General features: G+C 50.6%; 2 protein-coding genes and 2 non-coding genes across 4 annotated transcripts in view; 2 read left to right on the forward strand and 2 right to left on the reverse strand.

The window, feature by feature from the left end:
• Nucleotides 1-689: 689 nt before the first annotated feature.
• On the reverse strand, nt 690-762 carry trnak-uuu (transfer RNA lysine (anticodon UUU)). Its single transcript has one exon. It is a non-coding gene; the product is annotated as a tRNA-Lys (tRNA).
• Nucleotides 763-1,173: 411 nt separating this feature from the next.
• Nucleotides 1,174-1,265, forward strand: trnar-ucu (transfer RNA arginine (anticodon UCU)). The gene is given in 2 exon segments: nt 1,174-1,210; nt 1,230-1,265. It is a non-coding gene; the product is annotated as a tRNA-Arg (tRNA).
• A 1,063-nt stretch (nt 1,266-2,328) lies between these two features.
• Nucleotides 2,329-5,006, forward strand: LOC136964160 (fibrinogen-like protein 1). Its single transcript, XM_067258143.1, has 7 exons — nt 2,329-2,631; nt 2,778-2,949; nt 3,177-3,336; nt 3,597-3,694; nt 3,943-4,031; nt 4,366-4,553; nt 4,684-5,006. Exons 1-7 carry the CDS (start codon nt 2,515-2,517, stop codon nt 4,874-4,876), a joined length of 1,017 nt encoding a protein of 338 aa, XP_067114244.1. The 5' UTR covers nt 2,329-2,514; the 3' UTR covers nt 4,877-5,006.
• A 3-nt stretch (nt 5,007-5,009) lies between these two features.
• Nucleotides 5,010-13,124, reverse strand: part of LOC136964519 (microtubule-associated tumor suppressor 1 homolog) — a 24,291-nt gene continuing 16,176 nt past the window's right edge. Inside the window, 8 exon segments of the mRNA XM_067258677.1 lie at nt 5,010-6,021; nt 6,548-6,645; nt 7,107-7,223; nt 8,004-8,099; nt 8,267-8,340; nt 8,751-8,856; nt 9,254-9,468; nt 11,947-12,023. Of these exon segments, the coding sequence (XP_067114778.1) occupies nt 5,814-6,021; nt 6,548-6,645; nt 7,107-7,223; nt 8,004-8,099; nt 8,267-8,340; nt 8,751-8,856; nt 9,254-9,468; nt 11,947-12,023 (991 nt within the window). The 3' untranslated portion in view covers nt 5,010-5,813.

Raw genomic sequence — 13,124 nt, forward strand, 5'->3', positions numbered from 1 at the left:
TTGCATACATACAACAGATCTAAACGTTGGGTATAGCCAGGTGAAAATATATTGTTGAATCTTGTTAACATATAACGACCGGACTATAACGTTTGTGGAAAACGATCCTGTCGTGAGATATCAAAGTGTATAAGGCTTCAAACCTCATTTAGAATTTTACGGAAAGAATATTTGTGCTTTTAACACATTCTAGAGCTCGTTTGTATTTGAATCTGTTAATTACACAATATTAAAGAGAGAATGCTTAACTTAAAATGTAATTATGTATATCGACATATCATTGACATACAAGTCAAAACGATTAGCAGAGGATGGTTTCGATCCATCGACCTCTGGGTTATGGGCCCAGCACGCTTCCGCTGCGCCACTCTGCTGGTGCATTGAAGAGCCTGCCATGTCGCTTAAAACATCGCTTATATTTTATATTATATTCCATTTCATATTAAATGAGATTATCTTGTACAGGATAGCACATTTCTGACATTTGTTGTGTCAACATAGCTGGCGTGAGCGTGAAAGCGCAGTTTTATGCCTCAGCAAGTCGGTAGGCTATAATAAAATTCGCAATACATTTTCTTCAGTTGAACCGTATGTGGTATTTAGTCGTCCCAAATTTTCGGAATTTGGTAGAATAATACCGCACAGATAAAATGAGGTCACTCAGATTCGCATTGGAACAAAAATCATACCGCCCGAACAGGGACTTGAACCCTGGACCCTCAGATTAAAAGTCTGATGCTCTACCGACTGAGCTATCCGGGCTCTAGCAGTACAGAAAAAATGGATACATTATGAGGTGATGAAACTCATGTTTTAAAACCACTCCGGAAATACCGACTACACTTTCAGTAAAGAAGTATGAGCTCTGACAAAAAGTAGTAGGCCTACTACTACCGGTTTTAGTAAAAATGGAATCCTTTTTGACACTTCCTTTGCTTGCACTGACCAAAACGTGCAAGCTAGCTAGCCAATCCCTTGCAATGACGGTTGCGTTTTTGCTAGGGAAGGGTAGAACTATAGTTTTACATTGGTATTTTAGCATTGGTAAACGTATTGGTAATATAACGTTAATGTTTTCACCAGTAACACAAATATTTGCTAAAAAATAAGGCATGCTGGGTAAGTTGCTATAAAGCAGCTACATATACTGAAGTTATCAGACTTTCAACAGGTGGCTCCGTGGCGCAATGGATAGCGCATTGGACTTCTAGTCAAGCACTTGAGAGGTGATTCAAAGGTTGTGGGTTCGAGTCCCACCGGAGTCGCATTTTTTATTTTCTGTTATATTTAGACAGTTAATGTACGTTGATGAAATTGTATGATATTGTGGAAAATTTGTTTTAAAGCTTGCGCAATTTCTCATTCCAAACAAACTCAAAAGTGCAGAGATGAAAACTCGTCCGTCCCAATTAGTCTCTGCCTCACATGCAAGAGGTTGATGATTTGATTCTAGTGATTGTCGTATTTTAACATGTAGCACAATATTGGTTGAGAATTCCGCACAGACAACCGTCAGATAATGTACGAGATCTGTAGCTATTCAGTTTCTTTCATTCCCTGGAAAGCCACAAAGCCCGGAAAACACAGTAATATTCATCAGATCTGCTGGTTGGAGTAATTTGTATTCGCCTGCACACGAAGAGACAACATATAAAATATGTTAGCCCTTGTTGCAACTCCCAGCTCTCGGCCACCTTGCTAACCGAAGGTCAGGTCGAAAAAGCAACAAATGAACCAAAACGAAATAAGTGCTGCGTGCACAAATTCAATGCACAACAGCACACTATACAATACAAATACAATTATATACAACATAATTTGGCCAAAATAAAATACATAGCCTACCTGCACACGGAGACAACACATAAAATATGTTAGCCCTTACCTCCCAGCTCTCGAGCACGTAGCGAGCATTGGAAACTTTCTCAACTGTCCCCACAAATTACAAATGACCTTAGTTAGCGAGCTAGTGATATGTTAAGGTAGTTTTCTAGTGTCCACATGGTAACAACACTTATGTTTGAATAACATCACGTTGTGTAACATTACCACAGTTTTTTATTGAACAATTCTCGGAGCCAAGGACAACATACCTTGCTAACCGAAGGTCAGGAATGTGAGAATACAGATAACCCGCGATGGGTCAAACCAAAATATACAAATCTTTGACCATCACTGTATGTACAATATACATATGAAAAAGTGTACATTAGCTATCCATCTGTAATTAAATGTTAAAAACACACTGAAATATTATTATTATTATCAAATGATTAACATCCCCTCTTGACCTGACCTATTTGAATTGGTCCTTGTGTGCAATTAGTGCATAATCTAGGGGAACAACATCGCACTTCTGAGTCAACCGTCCTACAATTTGCGGAGATGTTCTCATGTCCTCAAGATAAATTTAGAGATGATGTGTGGGATCAGTGTTTTCCTCGGGTAAGGTCAACAGGTCCTTGGTGTTATGTCTTCTGGACTCGTCCCTCCTACAGAGATGGGTAAAGAGAGATGAGTGCGGGGGTCTATCTTCAGTTTCCTGGGAAGGTGAGGATGGGAGAAGCCAGAAGGGTGGGTGACGCAGGCATGGCAATCCTAGTGCTCCTGCTCCTAGAACAACACCTGGCGGTAAGAAGGCTGTCTTTTACATCGTTAAACATGTAGACTGTGTGTCGAGTGAATGTGAACGTGAGCTGACTTGTGTGTGAAATCTTGTCACCTCTTTTTTTTTTCTTCCTCTTCGACCGACCCGCCGTCCCTCTCCTCGGACCCAGGCCCCGGTGCCTGACTGCGGGCGGGAGGTTGAGCGTCTGCAGGATGAGATCCAGGGTCTGGAGGTAGCTCTCCGGCATCAGCAGCAGTACATCCTGGAGCTGCACACCAGCCAGGCTTGGAGCCTGGCCCACATCCCCCTCTCCTACCTGCAGGGGGGGAGGCAGTATAGAGGTAGGACGACGAAACAACCGAATCGATACGGTTCAACTCACTGCTCCTCAAGTGTAGAAAAAGGATAAAGGTGTCAGCTAAATTCAATTGACATGTAAAAAAATAAAAATAACGTAGACCTAATATGTCATATATTATAATCAAATATGTAATATGAGTTTGGAAAGGTTAGCTTGACTATTATATGATGGGGTATTTGTGTGTCTCGACTCACGTGCAATGTGCAGACTGCACAGATGTGTTTGATGGCAGTGACGCGGCCAGCGGGCTCTACCTGGTACATCCAGAAGGTTCTCCCTACGCCTTTCACGTGTACTGCGACATGAACGATGGCGGAGGCTGGAACGTCTTTCAGCGGAGGAACGACGGCGAGGAGTCCTTCGACAGGTGTGTGTGTGTGTGTGCGTGTTTGTGTAATGTCAGAGAGCATGCATTTATGAGAATATCTAATCATGAGGATTTCAACAGGTGTGTGTTTGTGATGATTTTCTGTGTTAGTCTGAGTGTATGTTTGGTTAGAGTACGAATATGTGCATGTGCAGTGTGTGTGTGTGTGTGTGTGTGTGTGTAGGGTCAGGGAGAACGCTCTGTAAATGTGTTTTAAGAACAACGCCAAAAATTGTGTGAAAATGTGTGTCTTTGTCTAGGGCTTGGGTGGAGTACAAGCATGGTTTCGGAGACCTTTACAACCCTAACGGAGAGTTCTGGCTGGGCAACGACGCCTTACACTATCTGACGTCTCAAGGTACTGAGATCGCCTGCTCGACAGACGTCAGCAGCTTAGGGGGAAGGACGCGCTCGTTCCCACGCCAACCGCGGCTCATTTAAAAGTGTGACAATAGGCAACAACACGTGGCAGCTGGCTGGTGTTAGACGTGTTTGGAGACGTAGGGTGACGTAGTGAGAGAGCGCTCCACCAGGGAGACGCGAGGAGGGGGACAGGGTTCCTGGAGGGTCTAATCCTGTCTCTCCTCGTTCCTCCTGGATCTGTAGGGAACTACGACATGAAGGTGGACATGGAGGACAGGGAGGGGAACAAGCACAACGTGGAGTTCAGGAACTTCAGAGTGGACGGGGAAAAGGTATAGAGGCTTCACTTTCTCCCGCTCCTCTCTCCCTCTGTCCTCACCCTCTCTCTCTCTCTCTCTCTCTCTCTCCACCCTCCCTCTGTCCCCCCGTCCAACTCCCTCCCTCTTTCCCCAACTTCACATTCTCCCTCTCATTCCTCCCCCCCGCTCCCATAACATGACGGTGTGTTTAGTCTCCTACACAGTAGAGCAAGGACATCTGTGTTGACTCCTGTCTTTCACACCATGAATTCTTCACCCCCTTCCTCCACGCTGCATCTGACACGATGCCCTCCTCTCTCATCCTCCCCCTCCCCTCTCATCCTCCCTCTCCCCTCACCTCCTCCAGGACCAGTACCAGCTACACATGGAAGAGTACGCGAGGAAAACAGACGAGGCCCTAGCCAAGGCCCACCACCCCCCAGGGCAGCAGTGGGTCAGTCCAGATGGAGTCAAGTTCAGCACGTTCGACCGTACCAACCTCCCAGAGGGGGAGAAGTGTATCCACCACGACCAGTCTGGTTGGTGGTTCAGCAGGTAGGAAGGAACCACGCCTTAGTCCTGACCAGGACAGGCTGACCCCAATCACAACCTTAACCACCCTCCTCCCCCTCCCCCTTCCACCCTCCTCCCCCTCCCCCTCCCACCCTCCTCCCCCTCCCCCCAGGTGTGAGTCAGGGAACCTGAACGACCACTACTTGAGTGGACCGTACCACGCGCTGAGGGACGGGGTGGACTGGTACACCTGGCACGGCTGGTGGTACTCCCTCAAGTCTGTGGTCATGATGGTACGAGCCTCCGACCTCCAGCCAACCAGGGAAGGGGGGCAGGGCCCCGGCGAGAACAGACCAACCGTGTGAGACGCCATCAGTGGTGCGGAAAACGCAGTTCACCAATGGTTATGCTCCTTTTCAAATGTGATGACTTTGATTTGATCAGAGACTGAATGATGCATTAGAAACATCACACAACTAACTGCAACCTCTGGGAATGTAGTGTTTGATAATGTGTTTATTTTATGCAAAAAAATAAAACAACATATGGTAAAGCTGAGGCAGTCTAGGTCTGAGGTTTCTGACACCAACCAAAACAATAACAGACATTGGAGACTTGTTTACCACAAGAACATTCTGAGATGTTTGGAAATCAGTTCTCTGCGAGGTCCGACAACACAGGTTCTACGTTCCACAGGTTCTACGTTCCACAGGGGGGCAGATGAGAGCTGAGCTCCATGGTGTCTGTATATCCAGAAAGTTCCACACAGGAAGCCGCTACACGGCAGGTCACTGGTTCAAATCCCCGTTCTCACGAACGTCCCTTTTCAACAGCTTGCGAAGGTTTCAAGCCAGGTGCAGTTTTCTGACTCCAAGAAAGTCTAGAAGAACAATGTCATCCCTCAGGTCCTCATAGTAGGTTCAACATGAAGTACATCCTAAAGAAAAACATCAAAACCAAACTAGAAACGGCTAGTTGTTGATAGGAGAGAGGCGTATGTACAGACCCTGAGGTGACCAGAGAGACAAGGTTCCAATCCCTCGCTCCAAGTGCATCGATGCCACAACAACAACAACAGCGTCTTTGTTTTGGTAAAAAAACGAAGAAGAATAAAAGAAGATTGTTCTAGTCTTTGTGAAGTTCCTCATGAATGTACTTGGGTCTATAGAGCAGAGAACAACCATCCACAGGCAGACGTGTGTCCGTCCATGGTCCTGGGGGCTAGGGGGGGGGGGGCGGCTGGCTAGGGGGGCTAGGGGGGGGAGGAGCTAGAGACGTCTCCACCGTCACACATATGGGGGGTTATCTGGGGGAGAGGGGCGGGGCGGTGAAGGAGGCGGAGTTACGCGGCGAGGCGAACGGCGAGGTCGGCGACAGTCGTCGGGGGCTGGCCAGGTCGCCGTTGTGCAGTTTCCATAGCAACTCCTCGTTCTCCATGGAGAGACGTTTGTTGACCTTCGACTCCTTCTGCAGCGTCTGCTGCAGCATGACCTGCTCACTGGACAGCTGCCTGCAGGGAGAGAGAGGGGAGAGAGACATTCGATATACAGAGAGAGAGGGAGAGAGAGACATTAGATATACAGGGAGAGAGAGAGACATTAGATATACAGGGAGAGAGAGGGAGAGACATTAGATACAGAGGGAGAGAGAGAGGGAGAGAGACATTAGATATACAGGGAGAGAGAGGGAGAGACATTAGATACAGGGGGAGAGAGAGGGAGAGAGACATTAGATACAGGGGGAGAGAGGGAGAGAGACATTAGATACAGGGGGAGAGAGAGGGAGAGAGACATTAGATATACAGGGAGAGTGAGGGAGAGAGACATTAGATAGAGGGCTGGACAGACATGGATAGATGGATAAATCTGTAGATGTATGTATGGAAGGATAGATGAGATCTCTCTTTACCACCACAGGAGAATGTTCTACAACAGCAAGGGAGATAAACCTACCCAGAGCACAGATGGTGGAGGCACTGCTGAAAACTGAGTCACCAGCACACACACACACCCACACACACACACACACGTACGTACTTAGATAGTGCAGCGTGTTTGTCCATCCTGGCACGGTAGTCCTCGTTCTCCTGCTGGACCTTGTTCAGACACTCCTCCAGCTTCACATTGGTCTCCATCTGGACACACACACACACACACACACACACACACACACACAGAGATCCTAGGTGAGACAGCTCTGCGGATCCCTCCTGTGTTCAGACAGGCACGTATGCAAAGCAGAAGCAACACTTCCTGCTTGACTGTTTACCCAGCCTCCCCCCCCGCCCCCCCCTCTCTCTCTCTCTCTCTCTCTCTCTTTCTTTCTCTCTCCCCCCCTCCTCTCTCTCTCTCTACCCTCCTAGCGTTCACAGCTGTGTGTGTGCGTTCTGTCAGGTGGGGTGGTTGTGTGTGTCTCTGTTAGTGTGGGCGTGGTGACTACCAGCCACGTTGTTCAATGTAACCTGCCACACCTCAGCACAGACACAGCCCTCCCCCCCTCCCCCTCTCCTCGCCTCCCCCTCCCCCTGATGTAGGTTAGCACATACAAGTCAGCGTGTGTGTCTGTTAGCGAGTGTGTGTGTGTGTGTGTCCTCACCAGCTTGTCCAGCTGCATCAGCTTGCTGTCCTGCTGGTGGAGCTGAGTGTTTCTGATCTCCAGCACCACCCTCAGGCTCTCCAGCTCCCGCTCGAGGTACTGGGTGTGGCTGTCCTTCTGGAGGGGGGAGGCAGGGGGGGGGAGGCAGTGGGGGGGAGGTGAACAGACCATCACAAACTACACACACACGACACAGCAGATGACACCAGCCTTATTAAGAGATGCTGTAGAAGTGTAGTTGTTTTGTACACCAGCAGAGGGCAGTCTAACCCTAACCCCCACACACACACACACACCATAACCCTGGGAAAGAACTGGAGAACACTTGTGTTCCTTCAAACTGGGAAGGTGCAACATTTCTACCAGTGTGCACCATCTGTAACAGCCAGTCTTTCCTGCCTGTGTGTGCCTGTGTGTGTCTGTGTGTGTCTGTGTGTGCCTGTGTCTGTGTGTGTCTGTGTGTGTCTGTGTGTGCCTGTGTGTGTGTGTGCCTGTGTGTGTCTGTGCTCCAGGGTGTGTGCCTGTGTGTGTCTGTGCTCCAGGGTGTGTGTCTGTGTGTGTCTGTGCTCCAGGGTGTGTGTCTGTGCTCCAGGGTGTGTGTCTGTGTGTGTCTGTGCTCCAGGGTGTGTGCCTGTGCTCCAGGGTGTGTGTCTGTGTGTGTCTGTGCTCCAGGGTGTGTGTCTGTGCTCCAGGGTGTGTGTCTGTGCTCCAGGGTGTGTGTCTGTGCTCCAGGGTGTGTGTCTGTGCTCCAGGGTGTGTGTCTGTGCTCCAGGGTGTGTGCCTGTGCTCCAGGGTGTGTGCCTGTGCTCCAGGGTGTGTGCCTGTGCTCCAGGGTGTGTGCCTGTGCTCCAGGGTGTGTGCCTGTGCTCCAGGAGGTCCACAGGGCAGGATGTGTACCTGGCTCTTGTCAGACAGCATCCTCCTGGTCTCCTCCTCCACTCTCAGCTTCTCAGCCAGCGCCTGGTTCTCCTCCGTCAGCACCCTCACCCTCTCCTGGAGAGGTGGAGGAGGAGAGAGGAGAGAGGGAGGAGAGGAGAGGAGGAGAGGAGATGGGAGAGAGTGAGGAGAGGAAAGGGAGGAGAGAGTGAGGAGAGGAGAGGAAGGGTTAGTTGTGTGTCTGGGTTGTGCAGCAGTAGAGTTGTGGCCCCTCAGAGACTCACGGAGAGAGAAGCTTCCGTGTCCTTCAGTGTTCTGTCCAGACCCTCCAGGTCCCGCTGGTGGGAGGTCCTCAGAGCTAAATCAAGCACACACATCGTCACCAGACTGATTTTGCATGTACTGTTACACAACAGGGATTTCCAACCTTGAAACCTAATCGGTTGGCAGTCGTGGTGATCTGGTAATATAACACAGGTAAACACATCCAGTTTGATAAGAGATATTGCTGCACTTCCACGTGGATCATCAGTAAACACGTTCATTCAATAACATGTAGATACTGCAGCTCTACTAAAAATAAAGTCACTTGATATTGTCGTGCTGCTGGTTAAATAGCCAGCATTTAATTCAAGAACACCTTGTTGCCATGACCCCCGTGTTGTTCCTTGTATGTATGTGTGTAGTATGTTTATGGTTTAGTCGTATACATTAGAATAATATGAATACTTGAGTATTAAATCAGTTTTAACGGTGTCTTATCCTCACCTTGGATCGAAGTCTCATACTGTTGCCGTAGCGACTCCATCTCCTTCCTGTGGGTCACTTCCTGTTCCTGTCTCTCCGCTTCCTGTGTCCTTCTCAGCTCGTCCATCTGACGGGCACAGTGAAGGAGCACCACATCAGCCTGCACACCCCAGGTTCAAATCCCCCCTGGACTGTACGCCCCTCTGGTGGAGCCTGGCTGGCTGCCGGTGGGGCAGGCCGTGGAGACGGTTGCTACCCTCCGAGAGCAGTAACCGAGACAACGGCTGCTGTAAATCACGTTTTACGGGCCGGTCTGTCTTTGAGTGAGCCAGTAGTGAATTATGGTGTGTGTACGTGAGTGTGTGTGCGCGTTTGAGTGTCTGAGTGAGTATTAGTGCGAGAGAGAGAGAGTGGAATATGAAATATGTCATAAAGATGACATCACACCATCTCTATTGCACCAAGGCAGATCAATGTTGTTATTGTTTACGTGTAACCCTTAAGCGTGTGTGTGTGTGTCTGACCTGGTGCTCCAGCAGCGCTCGACAGCGCCCCCCCTCCTCCTGGTACAGGAGGTGCATCTTGTCCCACTCCTCCTGGTAGAAGCTCCTGAGGCGCTCCTCCAGGGCACTCTGCTCCTGCTCCTGCTGCTGCTGCCCCCGCTGCAGACGCTCCTCCAGGGAGCAGCGCGCCTCCTCGCCCTCCACACGCAGACGCTCACAGCACTGGGACGACAGGACTGGGGGAGGAGGGGGAGGGAGGAGAGTGGGAGGAGAGAGAGGGGGAGGGGAGAGGGGAGGGGAGAGGGGGGGAGAGAGGGAGAGGAGAGAGAAAGGAGAGAGGGGGAGGTGAGGAGAGAGGGAGGAGAGGGGGAGGTGAGGAGAGAGGGGGAGGAGAGAGGGAGGAGAGAGGGGGAGGGGAGGAGAGAGGCAGGGGAGATCGGGAGGGGAGAGGGGTAAGGAAGGAGGGAAAGAGAGGGAGGAGAGAGGGCAAAAGATAAGAGTGTCATAATTTTGTACTTCAGACATTAACTGCTTATAATCACCAACAAAAGCAGTCGTCCCTCTCGTGACTGTGCGGCTGGTCTGGAGTCAGAGGAGGGAAACCGCTCTGCCCCGAACACGCCCTGAACACGGCCCCGAACACGGCCTGAACACGGCCCCGAACACGGCCCCCGAACACGGCCCTGAACACGGCCCTGAACACAGCCCGAACACGGCCCCGAACACGGCCCCGAACACGGCCCCGAACACGGCTCTGAACACGCCCCTGAACACGCCCCTGAACACAGCCCGAACACGGCCCCGAACACGGCCCTGAACACGGCTCCGTTACAACACGCAACTGGGATTAGCGCTGGCCTCCCGTTGCCGCGGCGACGACGACATGAGGCCGGCAGCTGTGTAGGCTGCGTCTTTTATTATGGGATTACTCTTATTATGGGATGGCTCGCAGACACAGAGGAAGGGTTATGCGTGGAACAGGTGTGTTCCAGAACCATGACATCATACCACCAAACCCCCCACTCTCCCCCCCTCTCTCTCCTTCACTCCCTCCCCCCCCTCTCTCTCCTTCACTCCCTCCCCCCCCTCTCTCTCCTTCACTCCCTCCCTCTTATCTTCTCTCCAACTACCCCCCCGCCCCCAACAGACCAGGAACCTCCACCAACATGTTTCCTAAGAGGAGGTGCAGCCCAGCAGGGGAGAGAGAAGCAGAGGATGACTAGAGGCGAGGCAGAAGAAGGAGAGAGGAGGGAGGATGACTAGAGGCGAGGCAGAAGAGGAAGGAGAGAGGAGGGAGGATGACTAGAGGCGAGGCAAAAGAGGAAGGAGAGAGAGAGGAGGGAGGATGACTAGAGGCAAGGCAGAAGAGGAAGGAGAGAGAGGAGGGAGGATGACTGTGAGAACCAGACAGGCCTGTTCTATACCTGCAACATTTGTAAAAGGAACAAGCAGAGATTCACACATCGCTCACATTCCATTCAGCGGTCTGTGTGTGTGATGGTGTGTGTGCGTGTGTAAGGGGTCAGAGGTGACACAGTGCTCCATGGTGAAACACAGAGAAATAACAGCCTTTCAGCTTAGGAATGCAGGGAAAGTGTGTGTGAGGGTATGTGTGTGTGTGGGAGGGAGGTGGTTCAGTAGGGAAAGTTTAAATCTGGCCTTGTGTGTGAGTTTGTGCACATGCGTTTTAAAGCCATGATGTCGTAAATGTGGGAATGCTGTGTGTGTGTGTGTGTGTGAACATGCACGAGAGAGAGAGAGAGAGAGAGAGAGAGAGAGAGAGAGAGAGAGAGAGAGAGACAGAGAGACAGAGAGACAGAAACAGAGAGAGAGAGAGGAGAGACAGAGAGAGAGAGAGAGAGAGAGAGAGAGAGAGAGAGAGAGAGCAGGCGTGTTGGTGTGTAAATCAGATGTGTGTGTTGTTGACAACCTCAACGTACCAACGCAGGCTGCTTTCTGCCCAGTGCCAGCTGCCCTGAGGGCCGCACACACACACACACACACACACACTCTCCCTGTCGTGTGGACTAAGTCAAGCCTGGCACGTTCCGCTGCCTCTACGGAACCATGGAACCTGGCCAGAGCTCCAGAACTCTCCGGAGAAACATTCCAGAAGGAACACGCTCCTCTCTGTCAGAACAGAGAGCTACAGCCTAGATATAGAGATACTAGATACTGCAAGTTAACACAGGCAGACCTAGCTAGATATAGAGAGACTACACACTGCAGGTTAACACAGGCAGACCTACAACCTAGATAGAGAAAGACTAGACCCTGCAGGTTAACACAGGCAGACCTACAGCCTAGATATAGAGAGACTAGAACATGATCAGGGTTAAGACACAGGAAGCCCCTCCAGACAGCTGCTCCAGCAGGGAAACACTTGTTATTTACTGGGGTGGAAACATACTGACATGAGTGGACACATGATGATGATCAACACTGACGTGGACGTGCTCAGGGGCGCCAAACGGGCGTTTCTGAGGAGTGTGTGCGGGTGTGTGTGTGAGAGAGTATGGGTGTGAGGGTGTGTGTGTGTGTGTGTGTGTGAGAGGATGGGTGTGTGTGTGTGTGAGAGAGTATGGGTGTGAGGGTGTGTGTGTGTGTGTGAGAGGATGGGTGTGTGTGTGTGTGAGAGGAGTATGGGTGTGAGGGTGTGTGTGTGTGTGTGTGTGTGTGTGTGAGGATGGGTGTGTGTGTGTGCGTGTACCTACCAAGCTCATCTCGAAGGTTGGCTAACTCCAGAGACAGTTCCTTCTTCTGCTTCAGAGCTTCTTCACGCTGAGAGAGAGAGAGGAATGGGTCAGAACAACTTTATTGATTATCATTCTGTTCTCACCCTGGTGTATTTACAAGGATGAAGTTACACAAGTAGCAACACAAGCATCCAGTACTCTCTCTTTCCCTCTGACACACACACACGCCAGAACGCTAGGGCCTTTCTCCAAGTGGAATGTGGAGTCACGCTAACTCACATTCCTTCATTCACATCAACACCCTCTCGCACACTCCAAGACTACACCCAGAGCTAATCCAAGCACATACACACAACTCTCTCCTCTCTCTCTCTCTCTCTCTTGCTGACAGTGTGAAATCTTTCCAACACTGTCCAAAGTACACTCCCTCTCTTCAAAACAGAGTAAATGAACAATTAACTTGACCCCCCCGCCACACACACACACACACACACACACACACACACACACACATTAAGGCATGTTTTCATAGGAAGGTACAAAGCCCTTCATCAGACAGAGTGACAACACAGAGAGAGAGAGAGAGAGAGAGAGAGAGAGAGGGGAGAGAGAGAGAGAGAGGGAGAGAGAGAGAGAGAGAGAGAGAAGGGGGGAGAGAAGAGAAGGGGGGGAGAGAGAGAGAGAGAGAGAGAGAGAGAGAGAGAGAGAGAGAGAGAGAGAGAGAGAGAGAGAGAGAGAGAGAGAAGGGGGGAGAGAAAGAGAAGGGGGGGAAGGAGAGAGAGAGAGAGAGAGAGAGAGAGAGAAGGGGTGGAGAGAAAGAGAAGGGGGGGAGAGAGAGAGAGAGAGAGAGAGAGAGAAAGAGAAGGGGGAGAGAGAGAGAGAGGAGAGAGAGAGAGAAGGGGGTGAGAAGAGGGGGAGAGAGAGAGAGAGAGAAGGGGGGGGAGATAGAGAGAAGGGGGCTGAGCGAAGAGGGGGGGAGAGAGAGTGAAAAAGATGAGGTGTAAACAGTCAGACCTTGGCTTTCTTCCTGACACGAGGAGCTCTCTTCTCCAGGGCCTTGCTATCAGCAGCCCCCATCCTGGCCCCCGACCACGCCTTCCTCCAGCCTCCTCTAGTCTGAGTCTCTACCTTCCTCCACCCTCCTCTAGTCTGAGTCTACCTTCCTCCACCCTCCTCTAGTCTGAGTCTCTCTACCT

The sequence above is a fragment of the Osmerus mordax genome, chromosome 20 (assembly GCF_038355195.1).
Source record: "Osmerus mordax isolate fOsmMor3 chromosome 20, fOsmMor3.pri, whole genome shotgun sequence".
Taxonomy (NCBI): Eukaryota; Metazoa; Chordata; class Actinopteri; order Osmeriformes; family Osmeridae; genus Osmerus; species Osmerus mordax.